We start from the raw sequence: 24,480 nt of genomic DNA on the forward strand, positions 1-24,480 counted from the left end.
CCCCCCCCCGCCTTAGGGCCTTAGCGGGAGCCCTCTCGGCGCTAGGCCCCCTCTCCCCCGTAGGGCAGAGCCCCGAGAGGCCTCGGCCCGGTGCCCGGCCGCCCCCGGGAGCGGGAAGGCGGCTGGGGGCAGCGCCGCTGCCCGCGGGGTTTTCGGCGGGGACCGGCCGGCTGTGGAGGGAGCGTGTCAGCCGGCCGGTGCCGCCTAGCAACGTCCCGCCGCGCTGCGCGCCGGCGAGTTACACAACACCTGCCTCCTTCGAAAGCGTGAAGAAAATCGAGATTTTGGCCAGAGCACTGGGTTTATCTCTTCCCTTTCGTGATAAGTTCTGCAGGGCTTAGAGCTATTCCAACGTTAGCATTTCAAGGCTTAATTAGGGAGACAAAGCAAGGCATAGCTTATGAAGATCCAGTCTTTATCTCAGAGGCGTAGAGACCTATCTTGGCAGCTAGAGAAGGAACTGAAATATTACAGTGTGAATTACGGAAGGGAATTGATCTAGCATCACGTGTATCTGGTTCTTTTTACCACATAGCTTGAGTCTCAGCATCCTTATTCTTGAGGCAAAAAATTGTACATCTTGTCTTCTCGTTTACCTGTGCTGCTCATACTGGGGCTGCAGCAGTGAAGAATGCCCAAGGTGCACATAAAAAGACTTTGACTATGTTAGAAAAAGTCTGGTGGAAATTGCCTACTGGTTCTTACCCACAATTGTGATGACTGACCCATTTGAAATATACCCCAATACTGACATATTCCCCAATACAGAAGCGAGAGGGGGATAATATCAGATTGTAGGCTTACCTGAAATGCTTATATGTGCTGGAAAGGAAATCCCCAAAGGGAGCTAGAAGCAGTGACAGATTTTGGGGGAGGTGGGGAGAAGCTGGGACTGATTCATAAATAAAATAGCTTTCTGAGTGTTTCTGGTACTGTGTTTGGGTTTGCTGTTCTAATAAATAAGCAAAGTTAAATACTGTCTGAAGATTTTGCACTGTGGTTTCATTACTGTAGCATATGTGGGCCTTCTACAGAAGACTAAGAAATAAACCAGTTCCTTCTGAGTTGTTGGTGCTACCCCTTTTGAAAAAAATTTTTTTTTCTTAGTGACCTATTTTATTTGGTATATTTTTAAAATTTTTAAAGTTAGAAAATACTTGTAAGGTTCTTGTTATTATGGTAAAAAATAAATGCATGAACTATGGCTCTCAAACACACTGTGTTGTAGTTCCACCTAATGTTTACCTATGAAATATTTCAAATGCCATTTATGATTGTCATACTTGCCGCCTCAGTCCTGCTGCGGTGTTTCTTTAAAATGGGGGAAGGGTTCAGTGTGAGAGAATTTAAATGGTACTAATCTTTCTTTTAGGACAATACGCAAATTTTACTTTACCTTTTTTTTTTTTTTTTGAAAAGAATTATCAGTTGTTCATTTGGTCCATTCCAGGGGATGAAGGGGGTAGTGCTTTAGAAAAACAAAAACAAAAAACACCCAACCCATCAGCACTTGCAGTTTGTTAGGAATGACATGAACCATTCTAATCCGTCTCCTTGCTGTTTTGACAATAACAACAAAACCACTGAGAAAGTAATTCCTAGGTTGTTTGTGGAGAGCAAGAGGAGCATTTTAACAGGGAAACTGAAACCTAATAATGTAGTATTGTTACTGTCTGGTGTGGGCTGTTTCTATTTCAGAATGTGAAGTGTCTGGTCACTCTGCACTCTTCCAGTTTTTGGTTTCTGCCTCTGCTCAATGAGGCATGTTAGCAAAACAAATAAATAAACACTAGTCGCTGAAGCCACTAGGACAAAAATTAAATCTGTTCTGAATTAATTAGGATACATGGCCTGGTTTTACTGAATACAGGAACTTCTTCAAGTTCAAGTGAAACTCCTCCTCTTCCCTGAGGAGTCATAATGTCAGTCTGCTTTTTCTGGAATGCTGTAGTTTGAAACGTTTCTCAGTGGTTGTGTTCTGTATCTTTACGTATAAATTCAGATTTTATATTCTTGTATTAATTCTTCATATGCAAGTTCTTCAGAACTAAACATTTTCTTTGTCAATTCAAGAGAGAGTAATGACCTTCTTCTATGGTGTAACAATGAGAAAAGAGGGAAGAGATTTTCTTTCATCTCTGCAGTGTCCAGAATTATTTAATATCAGAAAAATTGTTAGTTTTACAAGAAAGCTCTTTTGCCCACAGCTCATTTCTGCTGGTTGGATTTAATAGGTAGTGAAGAGTGTTCAAACTCCTTGTATCATTAGAATCAGTACTAAAGGCTGTCTTCATTTGAGGTTAATTATGTTTTAAAGATTTTTCAATCTGCCATTGAAAAAAAATATGTATATATATGTTTGAGGGGAAAAAAGTTAATAGTTAAATTTTAGACTAATTACAGTATATCTAAGTGTTAGTTTGCAAATGGCCATTTAAGAGTTATTTTATTGGGCAGTACTGTTCCATACCAAAGGTCAGTGTCATAATACTCATAATATTTGGTGAGTCATAGATTTGTCCTGGAATTCAATTCTGGTAGACATTTATAGGACATTGCCAGTGTCTCATCCACTGTAAGGTATTACAGCTGTGGGAGAAAATGTATTCGCGTGCTCTTTTTGAGTTTGGTTTATTGCCCTCTTGAATACTGTGAATCAGTGTTATGCTTTGGGGCAGTGTAATGTGTTGTCCAATAAAATGCTCTTAAGTGACTACTTGTGAATTGTTTTTTTGTGTGCCTTTGGGAAGACATCTCATTAATTAGGGAAGTTTTTATTATTCTACCAGAAATTACTTTTATTATCAGGAATCATCAACAGAATCTTTTATGCTGTTTATGAGCTCCTTAGTCTTGAATATTTCTTTGCTGGATGTGGCCTCAGTTTCACTTTGTCAATGGACTGAAGGTCATCACTGACCCTAGCCAATATGAAATGCTTCAGATGCAGTGACCGTCCCCATAGTAAGCAGAAGGAAGATAATGTGATGCTCCCAAAATGCTCAGTCTAATCACAAATGGCTTGATTTAAGCCCAGAAACCACCATGCTGGTTTTACTTCATTTCTCATGCTATTTGTGGTATTGATTGCTGTAAACCTTYAGCTCCAGCAGTGGTGGTCCTGTCCCCATCCAGTCAAGGTGACCCAAATCTTTGTCCACTAGCTTATAGCTGAGGATCCTTTCTGAGGCTGCCTAGCTGGTATTCTCAGTGCTAGCCGTGGCCACAGCCCTTCTGTATAGCCTTTGTGGAAATAAAATCCTTTGGAGGAGTTGCTTTTCCCTCCCAAACTCCTATTCTTGTAGTTCCAGTTAGTCATGTGGCTGGTAGAGGGGAGAGAAGTTGAAGGAGGAGAAGACTGGGAAGAGGAAAGGAAGAGACTGGGTGGGAGTTCTTCTGAGCGCTCTTAGCCCCATCCTTCCTTGGGACTTTCTGTGCCTCTCCAGTATGAGAAAAAAGTGTCTGGTTCATTTTTATACCTTTCCAAATTATCGATCCAAATAAAACCTAATGCCACCAGTTACTGAAGTGTTACATGCAGAAATATTTTCTTTATCAGTTTTGAATTTATCAATGTTCCTTTTCTTTTGTTGGTCTCCTTTTTTCTTGTCTTTTCTTTCCTTTTCTTTTCTATTATGATACAGGGAAGAAAATTCCTCCCATCTGTCTTTTCTAAAGTTAGATATCTATTATTTGTATACTTTTATAGTGATTCTTCTGATTTGTTTCTGTTCTGAAAACATTGAGATTGATATTTAAGGTTTCTTTGATTTCTCCACTTTCTTCTGTTCCTCATTCTTCTCTTTGTTGTTTTCTTGACCCCTGCTGTTCTCTAGTGTCCTGTTCCAGAGAGGCTGTCTAAAAGAATAAAGACTGCAAAGAGATCTTAGATTTAGAGAAAGGAAATCAAATTCACTAGTATTCAAATGATCATTCTTATCCTGAATTGGAGTGTACTTGACTCAGCACTGTCTTCAAAAGTGTGTTGAATAGGAACAGCTGGATTATATTTTATAAAATGAAGTATGTTTATAAAATGCTCTGTTGATTTTTTTCTGCCAGCTTCTGTCAGTTTTCAAAATTCTGTTACATGGGTAAAAATAATGCCATTTAGAAATCATTAGATTTATTGGGTTTCAAATAGTCTTTCAGAGAATTCTTTGATTCACCTGCAGTTTTCTGATGCTTTCCTGTAGCATTTTTGTGTTTTCTAGTATGTTCTCTCCTATCATGTAAAGAACGTTTCAGCAGCCTACAAAACTAATACACGGTACTGTTAGATATGTCATGTAATTACCTGGAAAATATCTACTGAGAGTGATATAAGATGTTACCTGTAACAGAGCAAGTGAATGGTTTTAAAAATGAAATACATTTTTAAGTTGATATCCCTTTTACAGTTAACTTAACCAGGTACCCAAGTCTTTGAAGTAGGAGTGGTCTTACTAATCATTAATAGGAAAAAAAAATTATTGAACTTAATCACTAAAGATATGCAAATGTCCAGTCATATTTTGAGTAAATGATTATGGAGTGCTGTATTGCACAATTCTAGATAACGAAATGATTTCAAAAGGAAATTTGAAGATACACCAAAGTGTTTCTAAACTGTATGGTGTATCTTCAAATTTATAATAAAATTTTATTGTAATTAGTTATATAACTAGAGCTTTTTTAAAACTGTGTATGATATATCTCTGAAATGTATATCAAATCATAAATATGTATATATGTGTGACTATAAATATGTATATATCTGTGTGTGTCTGTATATATGTGTCTATATACACACATACGTATGTATATACATAAAATATGTATATGTAGACATTGCCTTCTAACACTGAAAATGTATTCAGGYTCATACAGATGAATGCCAATGAAGCTGGGAGTGCATGCCGTCAGCGCTYCTGGGTGCACAAGAACCAGAATAATTGCTTTTGCAAAAACATAGCTTTAGCGAGTAATAGAGTTCATGTGCGATGACTGTCCTACACTGGTAACCCTTGGTTTTTGAAAATACTTGACTGTAATTTACAACTAATTAGTTTAAACGTAAGGGCATTATTTCTTAATCCAGTCTTGTTCTAAATAGAAACTATGCTTAGTCGACATGCTGTAGTCATCGCTGTGGATGTCGGTTATTCTCAGAGCAGGTGCAGTGGAGCAGGCAGTGGCTGTGTCACACTTCCCTGTGTTGCGGTGCCTCTTCTGCCCTGAAGGGAACCCATCTGTAAGCTAGGCTCAAATCCAGCCTCTGTGGCCCATGTAATACAGCATGATGTCATGAGAATTTTTTCTGTTTCCTTTAGTATGGTGGTTTAGTCCTACAGTTTGCTTTTTTGTCTCAGGAGGAAGGAGTTGCCATTGTCAACTGATTGTTGTTTTGGCCTGTTTTTAACAAGCTCTGTATTTCCCAGTGATCTGTGCAGGCTTTATCAGCGCTGAAGTAGCTAATATCTTAGTCGTCCTTTACATACTTTCAGGAAGTAAATAATTTTGATACATTTACTATCATGCATTTTTAGAGACATGTTCATCTGAAATTATATAGTGCCTTTTATTTTGTTGCATGTGGTAAGATATTGGTAGAAATATCACAAAAAAAAGAGAAGTTATGGGGGGTGATTATTGTTGTGAAAAAGTTGTATATGGCAGGCACTTAAAGTACAGTATTCTGATCCTGTTTCCTATGCTTGTGGAAGTTGCATAATGTGTAAGCATCTTTCAGTTCCATGCTTTCAGTTTTTCCCTCGGGCTTGTTTCTATATCTGTTTATTAATTTATTTATAAATAAGGCCAAGTAAACATATTGCTCAAGTTCTCAGAGATTTGCTGTAATTATGAAAAACAGTTCTAAGTGAGAATTTCTGTTAGCCAGAAGCCTTAAAGCAGGTCAGCAGTCTTGGTGCCAGGAGTGGGTGATAGTTCCGTCTRGATGAACAGGTCTTAAATAGTTTTTCCTCTGTGATATAAACACAAACAAGCTTTTCTCCAGCAGATACAGTGTCCATCTTTCTAGTTATGTTCAATTTCTCTTTTAACAGGCATGCGTGTAATCTATGGGAAGAAACATATCCTGGTTTGCCTTACTAGTTGGGTTCCTGGTGTCTTGCTTCTGTGTTTTTTGGATAAAGAAAGTGTCTGATTTTACAGAGGGGCAGAGAGACTCTGAAGAATGTCTGATAGTATCAGTTTTTGTCATCCTGTTTCCTCAAGAAATAGTTGTTATGAGAAAAATCGAGATTGGATTTAACCATGATATTAGTGGTGTTATGCCTTTTGGGTGAGAGAGGACTGTTCTACTTCCATATTCTGGAAACAATTCCTTTATGAAGCTAGAAAGATGGTAGTACTTAGATGATTCTATAGTGTGTTTTGAACTTTTTCACTTTAATTACTTTGGCTCCTATTAATACTCTATGTAGAAATGGCAACTACACATATGGAGCAAAATGCTTCCTTTTTGAATAGTATTAAYTCTGAATTATGTGAGACATGAAAGTAACATTTTCAGATCTGAAGGAAGTGATGCTCTGGTCAAGTGGAAACTAAGCAGAATAATATTAGTGCATTCAGTAGTGTTTCTTTGTGTTTGTGAATTTTATTATCTGTGATTCTGAATCTTGTTTTAAAAGTTTGAGTATTTGATGTAAAATCAAGAATAGAATGTGCACGACAGGGATGCTCACTGAAACACCTGAGATTACTCTGCATCTCTTCCAAAATCTTTTATTGCTCACTCTTTCTTTCCCTAAAAGGGAATGGCAAGAATAATTTAAGTTTTTTGTTTGTTTGTTTTGCATTTCAGATTGTGCAGTGAATGTCCATAAGAACTGCAAGAATTTACTGGCTGAATGCAGCAGCATCAGACCCAGGGTAGGTTTTACAGCTTGTTCTGTAAATAATGGTGTTTGACAATAAACTGAATTTAGTGCGAGTGTTTTAATTTAAATCAGTATGGAATCTTGTTCTTCATCTCCAAGTCGAATAGTTATTAACTTGCCTTTATACTAATTTATGAGAATCTATGTAGGGAAAACAAAGTGAAACGTTTTATTGCTTTACTGAAAACTAATTACCATTGTTTGTGTCTGTCAGAACTGTGACTTGCCCTTAGAATGCTCAAACACCATGACTTGTTTTTGGAACATAATTGAATTATTTCTTGCTTAAAAAATGGATAGTCTTAATTTGATACCTCTGAATTTTGTGCTACTGTATTTATAAAGACAGTGTCACCTCAAAGCTGAGAGGAGAATGAGTAGAGAGGAATTTGATCACAATAGCTGCATAYTATTTATAAGCTGAGCAATGGAGAATAAGTGCTTTCATTTTTGAACTGTGATAAACTTTAAATCTTGCCAAGGTGTTCACTTTTTATCTTTGTCACAGAGGTGCCTAAGATTGCATGTAAGGTCACAGGTTGGTTTCAGATAGCTGTGTACCTGTCATTTTTCATTCTGGTATTGTATGTGAAAATCATTTCCTCYTCCGTATAACCATTTAGACTTGAGGGTTTTTTAGTTTGTGTTAGCCTGTGACTGCTGATTTCAGAGACTGACAGCAGATTAGGGAGTACTATGAGAGGGAGAAAGAGCAGAACAGCTCTTTCTGGGCAATTAGAGGTTAGAGGAAACACTTTCAGCCTCTGGTGATTTAGGATGTAACCTTTTTGAGGGCAGATGTGTGGTTTTATAAATCTATCTACCTACCTATATAGGTATATCTATATAGGTATCTGTATACATATATAGGTATATAGACATACATATATACTTATAAACTTTTAAAGTCATTGTGCATTTGTCTTTCAAACATAAATGTTCAGTTGCTCCTATGCTAAATGCAGTAGAGATTTAATTTCCACTCTTGACTGTCTCCAAACTTTCATGCTTGAATCATCCCCTGCAAACCACTCCTGAAGAGAAAAAGGAGAGGTAGCACAAAACGATAGGGGGAATGAAGTCGGAAGTGAGACTCGGAGTGAAGTGAGACCCCCCCCCCCCAAAAGCCATTTGTTGCAGACTATTATTTATTTAATTTGTCTACCTTCTAGATAAATTCTTTCTCAATGAATTTGGAATATCCTAGTGCTGTAAGAACAAGAAAGCTGTGTGGATGAATAAAGGTGCAATTTTAAATGGACAGTATTAATTTTGGTTGAAACCAAGCATTGTCTGGGTTAGTTAAGTTTAATTAGTATTGCTGTAAGCTAAACTGCAACAAAGTGTAGATGAAGAAGACTGCCAACTTAAAGGGTTTGCTTTCATTTACTAGATTATCTATGATCATGACTTTAATTCAGCTGTAACTTTTCCTTTTTGGTTCAACTTCAGTCTGGCTGATACTTGATGGAGTATTTATATGTAATGTCAATGTCAATATACCATTGTTCTGGAATGTGAAAAAATCAAAACTGCTCTTGTGTCAAATCTCTTATATTTTCAGTATGAAGCTCCACTTACAGTTAGTGTTATATGATAGGGAAAATATGATTCATTTTGGACTGAAAATTTGGTCTGTATGTGTAAGAATATTGTATTTTTTCCTGTAACAGAAAGATTTGCAGCACAGATCTTCTGGATCTCCACAAAGTTCGTCCCAGTGCATTTCCCCAGGTTTGTACTAAAGAATGATTTCTGTGCTCAAGGCTTATCTGTTCAATTGTATTTTTTTTCTTTAATATGTTTTAAAGGCTATACACAGTGTGTTATTGAAGTATAGAAAAGGTCTCTTTTAATAAGATGGCTTCATTTTTTTTTCTATTGGGAATGGCTTAGAGGCTCCTAGCAATCTCCTGTGTGTTTTTATCTTTTTATCTTTTTATTTTCGTTTATACCTTCTTGCTGTGTAACCTCAAAATATCATGGTGAAAAGGGATCAATAAGCTAGTTTCTCATTGATTGTCTATTCTCTGGCCTCTGAAAAGACTAGAACTGTGAACTTTGTTTTACATCAGATTTTCATAATTGTCTATTTAAAACTTGCCTGCAGCTACTGGTTGCTAGAAATCTCTAAGACAAGCTAGCATAAATGGTCTGAACATAAATCTTTGTTGAAAGAAAGTGGGAAAAGGGATCTGGGGAAAAAAATAAAAAGAAAGAACAGCTATTCTGCAGCATGGGCTTTGAAATAGCTTTTTGCTACTGGAAAAGACCAAATAGCTGTTTTTTTCTTTTCTTTTTTTTCTTTTACTTGGTTTTGCTGAATTCTTTGGCATGTTTACCATCTAAGAGAATTCTTCTCAAACTGTGCGATTGTGACCTTTCTTTTTATTCAAATTCCAGAATTTGAAAACAGTACTTATAAAAGGGGCAGATGGTACTTTTCAGTTGTACATCGAAGAATGACATTTTTTTCCATGATATAACTGTTAGATTTGAGACTGATTACATTGTCAGTTAAATTTTAAAAACTGTTTTGTTACATATAAAAGAAATTGCTTTAATAATTACATAAAGCAATATAGAGACACTGTCCATCCTGCTTTTGATCCCCGTTATTTGGGACTAAGCTTACTGAAGTGATGATTATATACTTGCAAATACAACAGGCATCAGAGTCACAGGTCTAAAACTTAAATGGCATTTTAGTTGGTAGAAGTTATGAGGTCTGCATTAACAGAACAGATTTCTCAGGCTCTAAGATGTTTGACAATAGCTAGAACAGAATTATTTTTCCTTACAGTTGGTCTATTTGGTTGCTTTGCTGGCTATCAGAAACACAACTGATGAGAATGTCTGGGTATTGCATACATCTTTGTTAGGTATCCTCTGACTTGCATTTCAAGCTTCTACTTCTTTAGGAAACGATCCTTACTGAGAGATAGCACAAAGGGAAGAATTGTTATAATAAGATAAGTGGTCGTTTGTGCTGCCAAGAATGTTTTTGTCCACTTAGGGGAAAGTGCAGAGACTAAAATAGGAAACAATAAGGAATAATGAAAATAGGAAAAGTTGGCCATAGGGCTTGTCGTTGAAACTGCTCTGTGGTATACAGTCTGGTCTGATGTGATAGGTTAACAACAATCGATACGGGCTCTCAGCAGTGTGCAGACAGTGCTAATTGAACTCAGAAAATGGCTTTTTGTTGGTGCAGGCTCTGCTGGGCAGGCAGTACTTATTTTCCATAGTCAAAAGCAGAAGTAGGAAGTTAAAGGAACAGCTAATAGCACGGGCATTGTATGTCTTTACGCACAGTATAACACTGCAGACATCAATGCCAAGCAGAAAAAGCCAAAGGTGTGGTATCAACGTAAAAGAAAAATACATTTTAAGAAAGGTGCAAGCTGTGCCCCCTTCATATTTTGCCTCTGGAGGTTTTTAGATTTGACCTAGCAGGGTTGTGAAACAACCCCTAACACTGTGAAACAAAACTTTATATTCTTGGCGGGTGAAGCACAGTAGGAGAACATGATGGCTGATGATTTCAATACTTCCCATATGGAAATGGGTTGGCATTTATTTTTAAGTCTCTCTTCAAAAAAATCCTCCTTTGCAGGTCTTGTTAATATCCACTTAGTCTCCTTTTTTTGGGATGATCAGCTTGGAGCTCATCACTTGGAGATGATGGAGGAGGAAGAGATGTATGTCAGTTTATCCAGTTTGTTGTAGATTGAGAATTAGCTGTGCAATGCAGCTGAGAAATTTTGAACCTGATCCTGGGAGGTACCAGGAGAGGTATTTCCAGTGGGTAAAAGATCTACTGATATCGTTTGTACTAAAAGTCATTGGTGAAATCTCATCTGCAGCCCTGCATACAATTCTAGTCAAGTGTTTTAAGGAAGAGAACTGAAAGACAAGCAGGTGTAGAATACAGGATATTAGGAAATCTGGAAAAACCTGTCTTATGAGAAGAAACTTGAATACCTTGGTTTAGCCGTGTTTTGTTGAGCAAAACAGAAGCAGAGGGAGAGATGACTGTTGACGAAAGTACGCTGAGGAGTACATACTAAGAAAAAGGAACTATTTGGACTGGATAAGCAGCAGTGTTGTCAAAAAAAAAMCAAGCTATAAATTGGCCATCAATAAACCTAGGCTGGAAATTGAAGACACTCTTGAACTGCTACAACAGCATGGTCCTGAAGCAGCCTCCCAGACACAGTAGTGGGAGAGAAATTCAGTCTGTGTGTAAGATAAAGCTTGCCTGCAATAGTAGAGACCTGGGCTCAAGGATCCATGAGGTCTCTTCCACTCCCATGTCCTTAAAAGCACTTTGAAGAAAGGGCAGCTGCAGGCCTCATCAGTGACGCAAAGTTTTGAAGATTGTCTGGCTGATTCTTCATCTTTGACTTCTCTGAAGTTCCTTTTTTAAAAGGATGTATTTTGTCTCCTGTTCCTTATCATTCATTATTAGACATTAGTGCTAAATAATTATATCCATTTTTTATAAGTCTATTACAGGCTTCCATGTATTGTATAATAGTGATTAAAGTTTTAAATATCTTTCCAGTTCACAGTCTGTCTAGATTTAAAAAGCATTAAAAAGCTGCAGTATTAAAATTAAATTTAGCTCTGGTATCTATTACATTCAGTGTGTGTGCATGCAGATATAAATCACTATGCAGCAATAAGCATTGCAAAGAACTTGTGGTTTTTATGTGATCTCAGATTTTTCTTGTTTGCCATGAAATGTTCTCTGCCCTTATACGGCAGGGTGTGAATAATTGTGTGTAGATTCTGGTGTTTTACTAAAGGAGAAGATACTTTGCAATTTCCACACTAAATGGGCACAGTAGGGACCAATTTCCTGCACTTCAGACCTGCTGATTTAGCCAATACAGTAAGTTAAGTGGCAGCTTTACATTTCTAGAAGGATCACAGGTAGTATAAAAACAGTGCATCTCTGGGGCCACTTTACTGTGCCAAGTCTTAGGGCAGCCAGTAGTGAGCATGGGGAATACAAATTCAAAAAGCAGCGGCAGAAGCAATACAATTCCAGCTCATCCTGAGCTGTCTTTTTGTGGTTCCTTTTCAAGAAAATGGAATGAGAATGTCTTTTTGGACAATGAGCTCTTGACATCCAAGATCCTGTCTGTTCTCCGTCCACATTCAGAGAGAGGTTTGAGAGCAGGCGATCTGCAGTGTACGCCTCATTTTCTGAGTACCAATTCAATTTTTGCCTCTCTAGCTGCTTCTTTGAAGGAGCAGCCCCGAGGTCTTCTCCTGGGACCGGATGGCACCCCAGTATTATCGCGGAATCTCGGTATGACTATCGCCCAAAGAGGAAATTCTCAATCTTCACTGAATACTGCTGGAGCTGTTAATAAATTTGGGTAAGTAAACTGCTTCTCTTCTAATTCACTAGCTTCTACTGCATCCCCCCTTTGTAAAAGTAAAACCAATTACAGTACTAAAACAAGAGCTCACATTTATTTTCAAGCTCAAAAGAGATTCRGTCAGCTTCTAATGCTGAAATTAATTTAAAATATCCCCTAAACAGTAAGCTATTTGTTGGTTTAAATCAACACCTTCTCTTTAGTCCCCCTGCACTATGCCACAAAATATTATATAAAATAGGGGACTATTTTAGTAGCTCTGTCTAGATTTTTTTTTTTTTCCATGGGTATATTAGACTTCAGATTTGTTGAAATTCAGCAATATTTTCTGAGATCAGTTATTCTAGATACTACTAGTTCTGACTAGTGTAGGAGGCAGCAATGTTTTAAATTGCAGTATACCTTGATTAAAATAGTAGACAAACTCAAAACTATATACTGTTTATATAGTTATGTCCTTTTAATATGTCACAATTATGCTCAATTCTCAGTGAAAGTGCTCTTTGTACTCTGAACTGGATATGGCTTGTCACCAGGTGATGTCTTTTAAAATGTCATACCAGAAGTTGCATGCTTGTACTCTTCTAATTAAAACTGTAACATTTCAATGATTATTGTTAAGTTACTCAATTGATTTGACTATTTAAAGTTGGAGTGCAAAGATAGCTTTTATATATCTATTTTAACTTAATTGCACTATAATTAAGGAAAGATGCTTGTTACAGGAGTTAGAAGTTTTGGGGGTTTTTTTAGTCAAGCAACTTGAAAAAAAATATGTTAATGTTCTGTTCTGGTCCCTCATTGTCTAATTTCTTTGGCCGTTCAGACTAATTTCAGGAGACATGGATGAAGGGGATTCTGGATTTATAAAATTTAAGCAGACATTAGATGATGTTGCCTCACTTGCACCTTCAACATCGGACTCCATTTTTCTGGAAGGTATGGAATTTCCGTGCTTTACAGGATTTTATACAATTTCTAACGCAGTCTTAACAAAACAACACAGATTTTTTTACTGTTGTTGTTAATGATGATAATGAGGGATATGACTAGACACAATTTGCTGATCAGTGAAATTAAATGTGCTTTTGATCCAGATGCATATTCTGTGTCCCTCCGAAATGAAATAGAAACAGATGCTCTTGAGTTTGAGGCAGAGTCTTGGAGTGTTGCAGTGGAACAGCCTTATGCAAAAAGGCAAAAGAAAGAAGTTATAAAAAGGCAAGATGTCATTTATGGTAAGAATATTTGTTATTTTTATGAATATATTTTTTTATTTCATAGTGCTACCATTTTGAAATGAAGTAGAAATCATTGTTTTAATTGGCTTCCTATTTTGACTTGTGCTTGGAAACTAAAATTTAGTGAAGATTTTCATGTCTGTTCCCTGTCTTAGTGTGCATAAGTTCTCCTACTAATACTTCTGAGCAACCCAAGTTTCCCATATGCCTGTGTAAGCAACAAAGTCCATCTGTACAGTTAGGGAATATCCCTAGCTCGACTGCGCCTGGGAGATGTCTTTCAATAAGTAGGGTCAATCTCGGTCACTACTTAGATGGGAGATTAGCAGGACAAATTTAAGAACTTTACATCAGTGACATTTGTATTCTTTTCTCAATGATGATATGATACCTTAACAAAGCTATATGGGCAGCCCTGGAATAGTTTGCTTCTATTGAGATCTAGAACAATACAAAACAGAGCTAGAAGGAAACTTAAGATGTCATCTAGTCCTCACTGTTGGGCTAATGCACAATCAGCTGCACCTGGATGTCACAGTTTTGTTTAACTTGTTCTTAAAAATCTTTGAAAATGGAGATTTCAAAGGTGCTCTATGCAATTTGTTCCAGTGTTAATCCTTGTGATGACAAGGAAATAGTTATTCCTGATGTTTGCTATGAATCTCTCTTGCTGCAGTGTAAGACTGCTACCTCTTGTCTATCTTGTCATGCCCCTCTGATACTGAAAACAGCTTATTCTCTTCTTCTTAGCAGTTACAAGTAGTGTTGCATGTTTCTGTCTTATATAATAGGTGTAGATTACACTAATTAGATGTTTCATCTGGACGGATGGTCTGCATTAGACCAGAATTTCTCAGGAGTTACTTGCTTTCTTTTAAAAGGAAGATTTTTTGTTATTTTTACTGCAAAGCATATTTGGAAGTACTTAAATTCAGAAACTAGAAATGTGTATTGCATCACTTAAAATTGGGGAAGGTTTTATGGCCTCAAATATGTATCAGTATAGTTCTGTTAGTGGTTTATACTAGTAAGAGGTAAATAGTAGGCATGTTTTATAGATCCAGGATAGTCAGTCTAGCTATTGTTATTCTGGTGATGGGTTTGCTGGTTGCTTGCAAAAGATGTTGCCTTTCAGAGTCTGCTCTGTGATATCTTTACTAGTCATTGCGCAGCGTATAAATGACTCATGTTTTTTGTTTTTTTTTTTCTTCTTGCCCAGAACTAATGCAGACTGAAATGCACCATGTCAGAACACTGAAAATTATGCTGAAGGTGTACTCCAAAGCCATGAGAGAGGAACTGCAGTTCCCAAATGCAGTCATCAACAAACTTTTCCCTTGTGTGGATGAGCTGCTGGAGATGCATGGGCAATTCCTGCTGCAATTAAAGGAGCGACGAAGGGAGTCCTTGGAAGAAGGCAGTGACCGAAATTATATTATCCAGAACATTGGGGACATCTTGGTAAAGCAGGTGTGAATTAAGTTCTACCAACATCAGCTGACACTATTAAATTCCTAACTTTAATCTTACATTTAGCTTTTTGTCCTGTAAAGCTCGAATATAATAGGGCCTTCACTTAACACTGGGTTTAAGATTATCTTCCTAGTACAGTGTGTGATTCTGGCTCCCAGGAATACATCTGGTCACAAATAATGTGGAATGTTCATTAAATGGTTTTCCTTTGGGTCCATGTACATGTCTGTGTTGTGGTATGCTACTGCAAATGATTCAGTTTTATTTTTCATCTGTTCCAAAAGTCAAGTAACATATTGTTGGTGTCCTTCCTGATCACAGCTCTCCTGCATTTAATGCTGACCATTTTGATTTTGGCCCTTTAAAAATGTAGTAAAGATCCTTTCAACTGATCACTGCTTCTTCTAATTTTAATGCCCTTTTTGGTCTGGAGTGGATGCAAAACAATTTCTTTCATATATCATGACCATTTTTTACCCTTCACCTTTTACAGCTCTCAGTCTTTGGAAGTGCAGAGGCCCAGAAGTCCTTTTAAAAATTCTCATTATGACAGCAGTCAATTAATATTGGTTGTGTTATGTTATTCCAAGCTCTCTGATGTCACACTGCATAAATCTCTCATTTCCAATAAAGAGGAAATTGAAATATCAAAGAAACATTGTCTCAGAAGTCAGTTACCATAAAACCTGGTTAAATCCAGGTCTTGTAGTGTATAGGTATATTGTTAATGATTCATGTTTTCCATCCTTTTATTTCCAATTAGTTTTCAGGCGAAAATGGGGAGAGAATGAAAGAAAAATACGGTGTGTTCTGTTGTGGTCACAATGAAGCTGTTGGTCACTATAAAGACCTTCTCCAGAGCAATAAGAAGTTCCAAAACTTAATAAAGGTAAACAACAATTAGAAACCTTCCATTCTGACTGAGCAACATACACTTGACTACTTTGGGTTTTATTTTGTTCTTGAAGATATCTTAAATTTGAATGAACAGAATTAAAGAAGCGTGATCTTGTTATTTGATGGTCTGTTAGCTTTCTATATTTTTGGTCTCTTGAGCTGTTTGGACACAAAACCACAGTTAGCAGGTGTTAAATTTGAGGCAGGCAGGTATTTTCTTTTGAGAGTGTGTATGACTGGGACTAGGATATTTGTTTTATTCATGCCTCTGTCACTGACTGCCTTGATAGGTGACTGCCTTTATGAATTGGTTTGATAAATCAAATCGGTGATTAATGCTGTTGATAAAACGCTGTAGAAAAGGTAGGTATTATTGCTCTAGTTCTGCCCTGTCATCTTTCCTGTTCTGCTCTAGTCATCTTTCCAAAGCCAGGAGATTGGCTCTACGGCATTCTGTTATCTGCTCTGCACTGTAATGTGCAATTAATAGGAAGGGCTGGGGAAACACAGCCAAACGGGAAGCATGTAACCTGAATCTTAGATGGCATTGCACAGTCCAAAGTATTCTCATTTTCCAGTCATTAGTAAGCGATACTGTGTGAACTTTCCAACATGGCTCTGTAGTTATAGCTCTTCTTAACTAGGTGTCTTCAAAAGTGAAAAAACTCTCCTTTCAAGGAACCAAATAAGTGAACAGAGTGAGTTTTAAAATATATAGCCTCAGCCCTTGTCAAAAAAAAGAGCTTGGTATTGTATTCTGCTGCCAGGATTGTGTCGTATCTGGAGTCAGGCCAACTATTGAGATTCTGATGTTTACAGTCTTCTCTTTCTAAACATAAATTTATTTCTGTAGATCAACATAGTGGTGAACATAAAGTGATAAAATAAATACGTATTTTATTAATTATTGACATAATTTGACTACTAGGTGGTTGGGTCTGATTTTAAAAATATAGTACTTTCTACGTATTTAAGAATTGATCCTATTAAAGATATAAAAAATATAGATAGTTAGCAGATAGGCAGTCCAGCTGTTCAAATTTGGAACTTTCTCTGCTTGGCTCCAGATTTAATTAACAGTAGTTGAAAATAATACTTAAAATATTTTTCTAGTAATAGAAGCAAAAAGTAATAAATTACCTTTTTTGGTTGCTATCATGAGTTTTGCTGTAGTAAAAGAATGCAGCTAATTTTGTGGTGCTATGCCTAGTTGTACAAAAATGTTTTGAGACAGAAAATGTGTGAATGGAGGGGGGAGGGAGTTAGAAGAGCAATATATACAGAGCACGTGAATGGTCTGTCTTTTGTTTTCTAGAAAATAGGCAACTGTTCCATTGTGAGGAGACTTGGTGTTCAGGAGTGTATCCTTCTAGTTACACAGCGCATCACCAAATATCCAGTGTTGGTGGAACGTATTATTCAGAATACCGAAGGTAGTTTGTTTAATCTTTCCTAGATGCCTGATAGTTGTCTGCTGATCCTTTTTCTCCCGTGTTTTGCATGATCTTCCCTCAGACAAGGAGAACAGGCTGGTACTGCCTTATACCTGCTTCCTCACTTCTTTATTAGCTGAAGATGTGGTTCTAGATGCAGATCCAGATCAGTTACACCTCATCAGAGGGTCAAGAGCAGGAGTGTTCAGTTTCAAGTCTACCACTGTGAAATCATAATAATTAAGCCTGTCAGTTCATTGGGGATTTAGTGCTTTAGGAGTCATTTTAAAAATTATTTATTTATTCTTATGCACTTGGAAATTATTGTTAGATATGAGTATGAAACGTTTCATGTTAAAATATGTTTGGAGGGCTCATTTTGCATTCCAGAGTTCAAAATCTGACTAATTGCTACTCTTCCCTCTTTGTAGCTGGAACTAAAGATTATGAAGAGCTGACACAGGCTCTCAGTTTAATTAAGGACACGATCACTCATGTGGATGCCATGGTAAATGAGTGTGAGAAGGGGCAGCGCCTTAAAGAGATTATGCATAGAATGGAGCTAAAATCATCTGGGAAATGCAAGAATGGGCTTTTCTTCCGGAAGGATGACATGGGGCGGAGGCGGCTTCTGCTGGATGGGATGCTGTACTGGAAAGCTGCATCAGGGCGACTCAAAGGTAAAGGACTAGGAAGGGGAAAAGTGCAACTAGGAAACAAGATTTCTCTTTGTTTAGTAACTGTTTATTACCGATTGATTGAGTATAAAGTAGGATGACARTAACCTGCTTGATTAATAGGATGTTGGAGGAAATAGCACTTGTTCTATTCTTGGCTTGTCCAATAAGCATCTCTGTAATGGTGCATGATAAGTCCCTTATGCTGTTTGCTTATTATCTGTCTGATCTGCTTCCCAATTCAAGTGGAAGGTCTTTAGATAGATGACAAAGCTTTGAGTCATACTGACTTAGTCTCCTGTGGAAAGACATTATCTTGTGCGAGCTCTGGTTCACACTTTGAAAAGCTGTGTCATGTCAACCCCATGACACCTTCGTTCTACATAATGCCTGTTTTGCCAGAAAATTAAAGCAGCATCCACCAGTGAATGTTTTAACAGCTTCATGGCTCAAACGTTCAAGGAGAAGCTTCACTGGCTCATATAATGCAGCTAAGAATCCCTGGTACTGGTACCTGGAACATCTGCAGTTCCAGAAGAATCTGCTGTTGAGGCAGACAGCGTTCCCTCATGAGTGTTTGAGTCCATGTGTAGYGTGCCTAAGCAGGTGTTTTCAAGTTTTAAATGGGCTGTTTGTATTCTGCTGGTTCTGCACRTGTGCAGGCTATTTGTGGGGATCCCAAGTGGAATGTGGTAGGAGACCCAATATTGCAAACGTTGACGTGTCCCTGTCTCCTGTGTTCCTGTCCCACGGGAAATTTAAGTCAAGTGATTTTGAGTCTGCATCAGTCTTTCTGATTTAAAATAATTTTTTGTCTTTCTGTTTCTACCATAGATATTCTGGCAGTCTTGTTAACTGATGTACTTTTGCTATTACAAGAAAAGGACCAAAAATATGTATTTGCATCAGTGGTAGGTATTGTTCTCCTTAGTTAATACATTCACTCACCATATTTATGAAAGTGACAGTAACTACAGAAGAAATACAGATAGAAATGTTAGATACTTGTTATGGCAGGTTCAGAAGGAAAATGAAGTTGTTAAACAAGTTAGCTATTACAGAGTCACTTCTCCTGAAGCAGTCCTGGTGCTCCTGCTGTCTCTTGGTACAAAACAACATTCCTTTGCATCAGTCTGCTCTAGCTGTGGCATCTCCTGTGGTTTTCTGATGCCTTGAGCATGTCCTGGGGTTCACTACTTCCTTTTTTTCTTATGATGCGACTTTCCCTTTCACTAAGCTCTGTTATGCTGCTATTTATACAAGTCATATATGTTAAACATGCTAGAACTCTAGTTTGAAAGGCACTTGCAAATAAGGCCTCCTTCTGTATGTTAATATGAAGGGAAGGAATCTTCCACTTCAGCGAGGGAAATGGTAAGCCCATGACCATAGTAACCTATGACTTACTGGAGGCTGAGAATTTTCCTGAAGCAAATGTAACCAGCATTAAATGCAAAAGTAATTACTGCAGCACTTTGGTACACTCGGTAGATTTGCCTGTTTTTCTAGGGCATTTCCACAGGTATCCTCAGAGCAGTTAATTGTGTACATTTTGTACTGATCTGGTTCAGTTCTGACTGTAATGGAACCAGGAACAAAGAAACAATTTATTTTATGTAATTGTTTTTTTTGGATATATATTTTTTTCAAGACATTAACATTAGAGCTGAATTCTAATGGCAAAAGCTATTTGGGTGACTTCAGGGTTATAAAAGCAATGGCTTTTCAAATTGACCATGTTCTAATGCACAGAATGGGGATACTTTCACAAATCATAATGGCTAACTGAAATTGCTGCTTCTTGCCTTTAACTTGATTTGCTTTTGCTTGACTTGCCTTGCTTGATTTCTGGAACCCAGTGGGAATGTTCRGGTGGTTAAATCCATGCATGCTTTAATGCTCAACCAGCTACTGAGACCTCTTATTTTTGGAATGTACATTCTATATTCAGTGTTTTGATCTATGGTTGATGAGTAAAAAATGACAGATGTCAAAAGTGTCATGCGAAAAGGCTGTAGTAGTAAAGTAATAATGTTACAACATTACAGCTCATGATGGCCCTGTATAAATAGGAAAGGGGCGGGGAGGGGGAGGTGGGCTAAGAAGCACTAACCCTAAAGAATGCATGTAATATAGTGCAATAAACTATATTTTGTTTCACAGGACTCTAAACCACCAGTTATCTCATTGCAAAAGTTGATTGTAAGAGAGGTAGCTAATGAGGAAAAAGCAATGTTCTTAATTAGTGCTTCCTTAAAAGGACCAGAAATGTATGAAATTCATACAAGCTCAAAAGAAGAGAGGAATTCTTGGATGGCTCACATTCGCAGAGCTGTAGAAAGGTAAATTGTGAATGAAAGCCGGAGGGCTTGAATTCTTGCTCATCTGTCTCCTCTTCAGCAGGCCTCATAGGAGTAACCTTAGCTAACAATACATTTAACTATCTCAAAACTCTTTTTTGTAAGAGTGAAGCATGTACTTCTGTGTATGCCTATTGTGAAGAAATCATGCATAAAAGATGCAAGAAAAAACATCCTAAGACTTTGTCATGTTTTTTTAAAAAAAGAAATAAATAAGGTTAGTCCACTGATACCAAATACAACAGGGCTTTGGATAAGAGAGGAAGATTAACAGAAGATAAAGCGCATCCTAGGCAAAGACATGGATTGAATCCTGAGATGGCTGTAAGTTATCTAATGTGTAAGTCAAACATCTTTCTGTCTCTCCCTTTTTACAGCTGTCCTGATGAAGAAGGAGGAACGTTTAATGAACCTGAAGCAGAAAGGAGGCTGGCTGAAGCAAGAGCTGCTAAGTTAAAAGATTTTCAAGGTAATGGCTTAGTTATATATTCCACGAACAGCTTCTCAGCATCACTTGTGATTTATGACCATCTTGTTCTTTTATCACATGATGTGATCAAGTTTCTCCTTTATAAGTCTTTCAACATATTGCAAGACTGCATAGAAATAGTTAAATAAGTCTAATAAAATTAGACAAAAAACTTCCCAATTTTTTGTTGAACAGGAAGCAAAGCTTTGTATGCTCCATGGATTTTTCCCACTTTTTTTTTTTTAACTGTTAATTATATCTGTATGTTTGATGCTCTAAATATAAAATGAATAATCTTCTGAATTTAGCACTGTACTCTTACAGTGATTTGGAGGGCAGAACTGAGTTTGTTTCTTCCTTTAGAGCGTTTGAACATGAAAGATGACCTGATTCTGCAAAGTCTGACTGAGAAGCAACAGATTTATCTAGAAATGTCTGAAATGAATGGCTTTGAAGACCATTCCCAAGGAGTCCGATCTAGACTACTTCTTCGGGGGGATATCTCAGAGAATCTGCAAGGAGAGGTGATTTTGAAGTCTGCAGTGACAGAAGGTAAATGCAATGTGGGAATGTGTATGTGTTTAAACAGATGCAAGTGTGGCTAAGCACACAGTATCTAAGTACGGCTTGTTGGTCCTGAAAATCTTGTAATAACATGACACTTAATGCTGTTCAGATTCCTTGGTCTCAGAACCAATCTGCMAGATAGGTAAAGCGCACCCTGTGTGTTTAGGTAGAGAACCTTATCTACAGCTTGGATTATTTATTTGTTTATTTAGATCGGAGGGTTCTAGAACAAGATAGTCTATCTAGGGATAGCATAGTTAGAAAGAGAATAAGCACAGACATCGCTTTGAGTTTGACAAAAACCCACTCAAGTCCTAATAACCTAACCTTATATTCAAGGAGGAGGTTATCTTCATATGTGCAATATGAAGAGCCTGTMATAAGGAGTTTATYGTAAAGGAAAATCCATCTGTACTGTACGAAAGCTCTCAAATTGCCTGATCTTTTGACGTGCATGATGACTGAAGTATTTTTTGTGACTTGTTAGCATGATGCAGTTGTTTCGCTGTGTAGACCTAGCTGTTTAAAATGGCATGTTCTCCTCTTTCCTAGCTGAAAATCTCCAAAACCTCATCTTCACTCACTTGGGCAATGGATCCTGTCAGCCTGAAAATAGCTTTGGGTCGGGACTCCCCAAGAGAGCAGAGACCTTTGGAGGATATGACAGCAGCCCCTCAGTTTCAAATAAAAGTAAGAAATAGGGCTGTGGGGGCCAAGTGCAGATTTTTAGATGCCATGTGGTATCAGCATGTTGTATCTTATACTTCCAGTACCAACACTAGAGAGCAGAGTAGGGCTCTTAGTTGGTGTTTGCTAAGGGCATTATTTATTACCTGAATCCGTACTTTCTAATTACCACAATTCCACGTAGCATTTTAATTTTGATGAAAAATTAAGCTTGAAAATGCAGGGAATTTGAATTCAGCTGCCTGTTTTTTATTGTTAAATCATTAAAACTTTTTGCACTTTCTTTYGTATCTGCACAGTCACTAAAGGGTTGCTGAATTCTTGGATAATATAAATTGTCCTGTTGGCACAGGTGGTTTATCAGCTAATTAATGAAATAAATARAAATACTAGATACTATTTCTTTCCCTTCATTTTTATTTCATGCGTTTATTGAAAAATGAAGCAGTCCTTATCTCACTGGTTGTTTATCTCTAGAAATTGTTTCACTTGCCTGTGAAGGGCTATATACGTCTGTCAGTCTGTAGTACTCTATGCAGTATGGTTTCCATCTCCCCCTACCTCCTTGCATGTTACAGCAGTGCTGGCTTTGAATAGGATTTTTCTGCCAACAAGTATCTCATCATTCTGGTGGCTACAGGTGATCTCCTGTTCACGCTGCTTTGTGGTTACTTCGTTTAAAGTAGTATAATGTAATTTGACCTTACTCTCCCTGTTTATCTTAACTAACTCTCTTCAAGTTTTTAATACCTTTTTGAGCAGTCGCATTCTTCCTGTTGTCTACTTCTTACTTCTTTTAATCAGTATGGATAAGCCACACAGTTGCAATCTGGTTCTAACTTCAAAATCACAATTTTTTTCTGCTTGGTCTGTTATGCAGTGAGTTTTCACAGGCTCTGTGCTGGTGTGAGCCACTCACACTCCACTCTTCTTTCAGATGGTAGTTTTAGGAAGAACAGTGGTGGAGATCAGAGGCAGTGGGACTGGAGAGGCCCTGCAGTAAATCCAGATGTGCAGCTCCACGACCTCCCTTTTGATGCAGAAGAAGGATCTCAAACTGTATGTTGGGCTTATGTATAACTTGAATGTATTTCCTGACGGCCCTTGTCGTAATAGTGGTGGAGGACAAACCTCTGAAAGCCAAAAGTCCTAATAGTTGGTAGGGCTGRACTGTAACAGCATTCTGTGAAATTGCTTGACTCTATTAAGGCTATTTGTGTGGGGCGAGTTGATGGCTTGTAGCTTAGCTCTTGGGAGGCATGATAATTTGGTTTTATACTTGTTCATTTGATGCTGTATCTTTAGTTCCTTTAATGATCGTGCATTTGCYTCAGTCTGGCCTCTGGCTTAAGTACTTCTGATACGCCTCCTTCAGTCTAGGGGAGCAATCTGCGTTCCAGCTGTAAACACCGTTCCCTAATGAGATRAATGCTTCCAAAGTGTTTGGCAGCACTGCCACTGCCCAAGATGTATGCTCTAGGACCCATGTTGTTTTTGTCTTTTTCCAGAGTGATGCAGCAAGGCTGGGTGACAGAAGTGGTTTGCAGCCCACCATAGAGTCTGAGGTATGTTGCTACTGCTGTTAGGAAATGTAAAGGGAATTAGCTATAATAATAATAATAGCATGCAAAAGAAAACAATATTTTTAATGTCTGCAGAACCACAAGCTCACTAACAAACTGTACCTTACTGCTCCTAATGCATTATGAATGCAGAGATAAAAGCCCCATTAGAAAACGAAGATGAGTTCTGGGTATGTACGCAAATAATGTTTCAAAGAGCTGGCTAACTGCTTTTCCTGCATCTTTGGAAGGGTTGTATGTTCTCAGCTCACTGACAAAATTTGCCTCTGACCCTCTCATGAGTGCTACACCTGGAGCATAGCAGGAAGCGGTCATTAAATAGCTCATGTGAAGAAAACTGATGATGAAGATTCCTCCCTGGAATCCCAGTGAGATTTGGAGGGCATATTTGTGCAAAGGCTAATATACTCAAATTGATTGTGCCTGCATGTTGCTATATTGGCTACTACCATGTTAGAATACTCTTGTTGCCATGCTTCCATTGTGTGTGTTTCTGTATAGATAACATTGATTATGTTTATTATTTAAAAAAAAAAAGTCTTAATACTGCGTCAAAACAGAGCCCTCTTCCACAGTGCCTAATGTYGTCTTTCCTCCCTGCCTTCCCTCCTCAGCTTGTCCAAAGGATACAAACGCTGTTACAGTTGCTCTTCAGTCTACAGGTAAAACCACTACGTACTATCTAAGAAATTTTGTTAGGCATTAGGTTTAATGAATTTTAGGCAGGTATGGAGGAAGTACCTTGGATGTATCCCCTAAACAAGCTAGGTGAAATCCAGAATTTAAGACTTGAGTCTCAAGGAAACACTGTGT

At 37.7% G+C, this 24,480-nt stretch overlaps 1 protein-coding gene across 3 annotated transcripts in view; it reads left to right on the forward strand.

The window, feature by feature from the left end:
• Positions 1–24,480, forward strand: part of ARHGEF18 (Rho/Rac guanine nucleotide exchange factor 18) — a 55,977-nt gene that overhangs the window by 22,471 nt on the left and 9,026 nt on the right. For all 3 annotated transcript variants that reach the window (XM_026067121.1, XM_026067120.1, XM_026067119.1), the window contains exons 11-27: positions 6,812–6,879; positions 8,561–8,621; positions 12,133–12,277; positions 13,107–13,219; positions 13,378–13,518; positions 14,741–14,991; positions 15,758–15,883; positions 17,207–17,324; positions 17,756–18,004; positions 18,836–18,912; positions 20,165–20,343; positions 20,739–20,830; positions 21,194–21,382; positions 21,950–22,087; positions 23,022–23,143; positions 23,593–23,649; positions 24,282–24,329. In XM_026067121.1, the coding sequence (XP_025922906.1) occupies positions 6,812–6,879; positions 8,561–8,621; positions 12,133–12,277; positions 13,107–13,219; positions 13,378–13,518; positions 14,741–14,991; positions 15,758–15,883; positions 17,207–17,324; positions 17,756–18,004; positions 18,836–18,912; positions 20,165–20,343; positions 20,739–20,830; positions 21,194–21,382; positions 21,950–22,087; positions 23,022–23,143; positions 23,593–23,649; positions 24,282–24,329 (2,174 nt within the window). The remainder of the gene's footprint in view (positions 1–6,811; positions 6,880–8,560; positions 8,622–12,132; positions 12,278–13,106; positions 13,220–13,377; positions 13,519–14,740; positions 14,992–15,757; positions 15,884–17,206; positions 17,325–17,755; positions 18,005–18,835; positions 18,913–20,164; positions 20,344–20,738; positions 20,831–21,193; positions 21,383–21,949; positions 22,088–23,021; positions 23,144–23,592; positions 23,650–24,281; positions 24,330–24,480) is intronic.

Source organism: Apteryx rowi, unplaced genomic scaffold, assembly GCF_003343035.1.
Source record: "Apteryx rowi isolate R43461 unplaced genomic scaffold, aptRow1 scaffold_254, whole genome shotgun sequence".
NCBI lineage: Eukaryota > Metazoa > Chordata > Aves > Apterygiformes > Apterygidae > Apteryx > Apteryx rowi.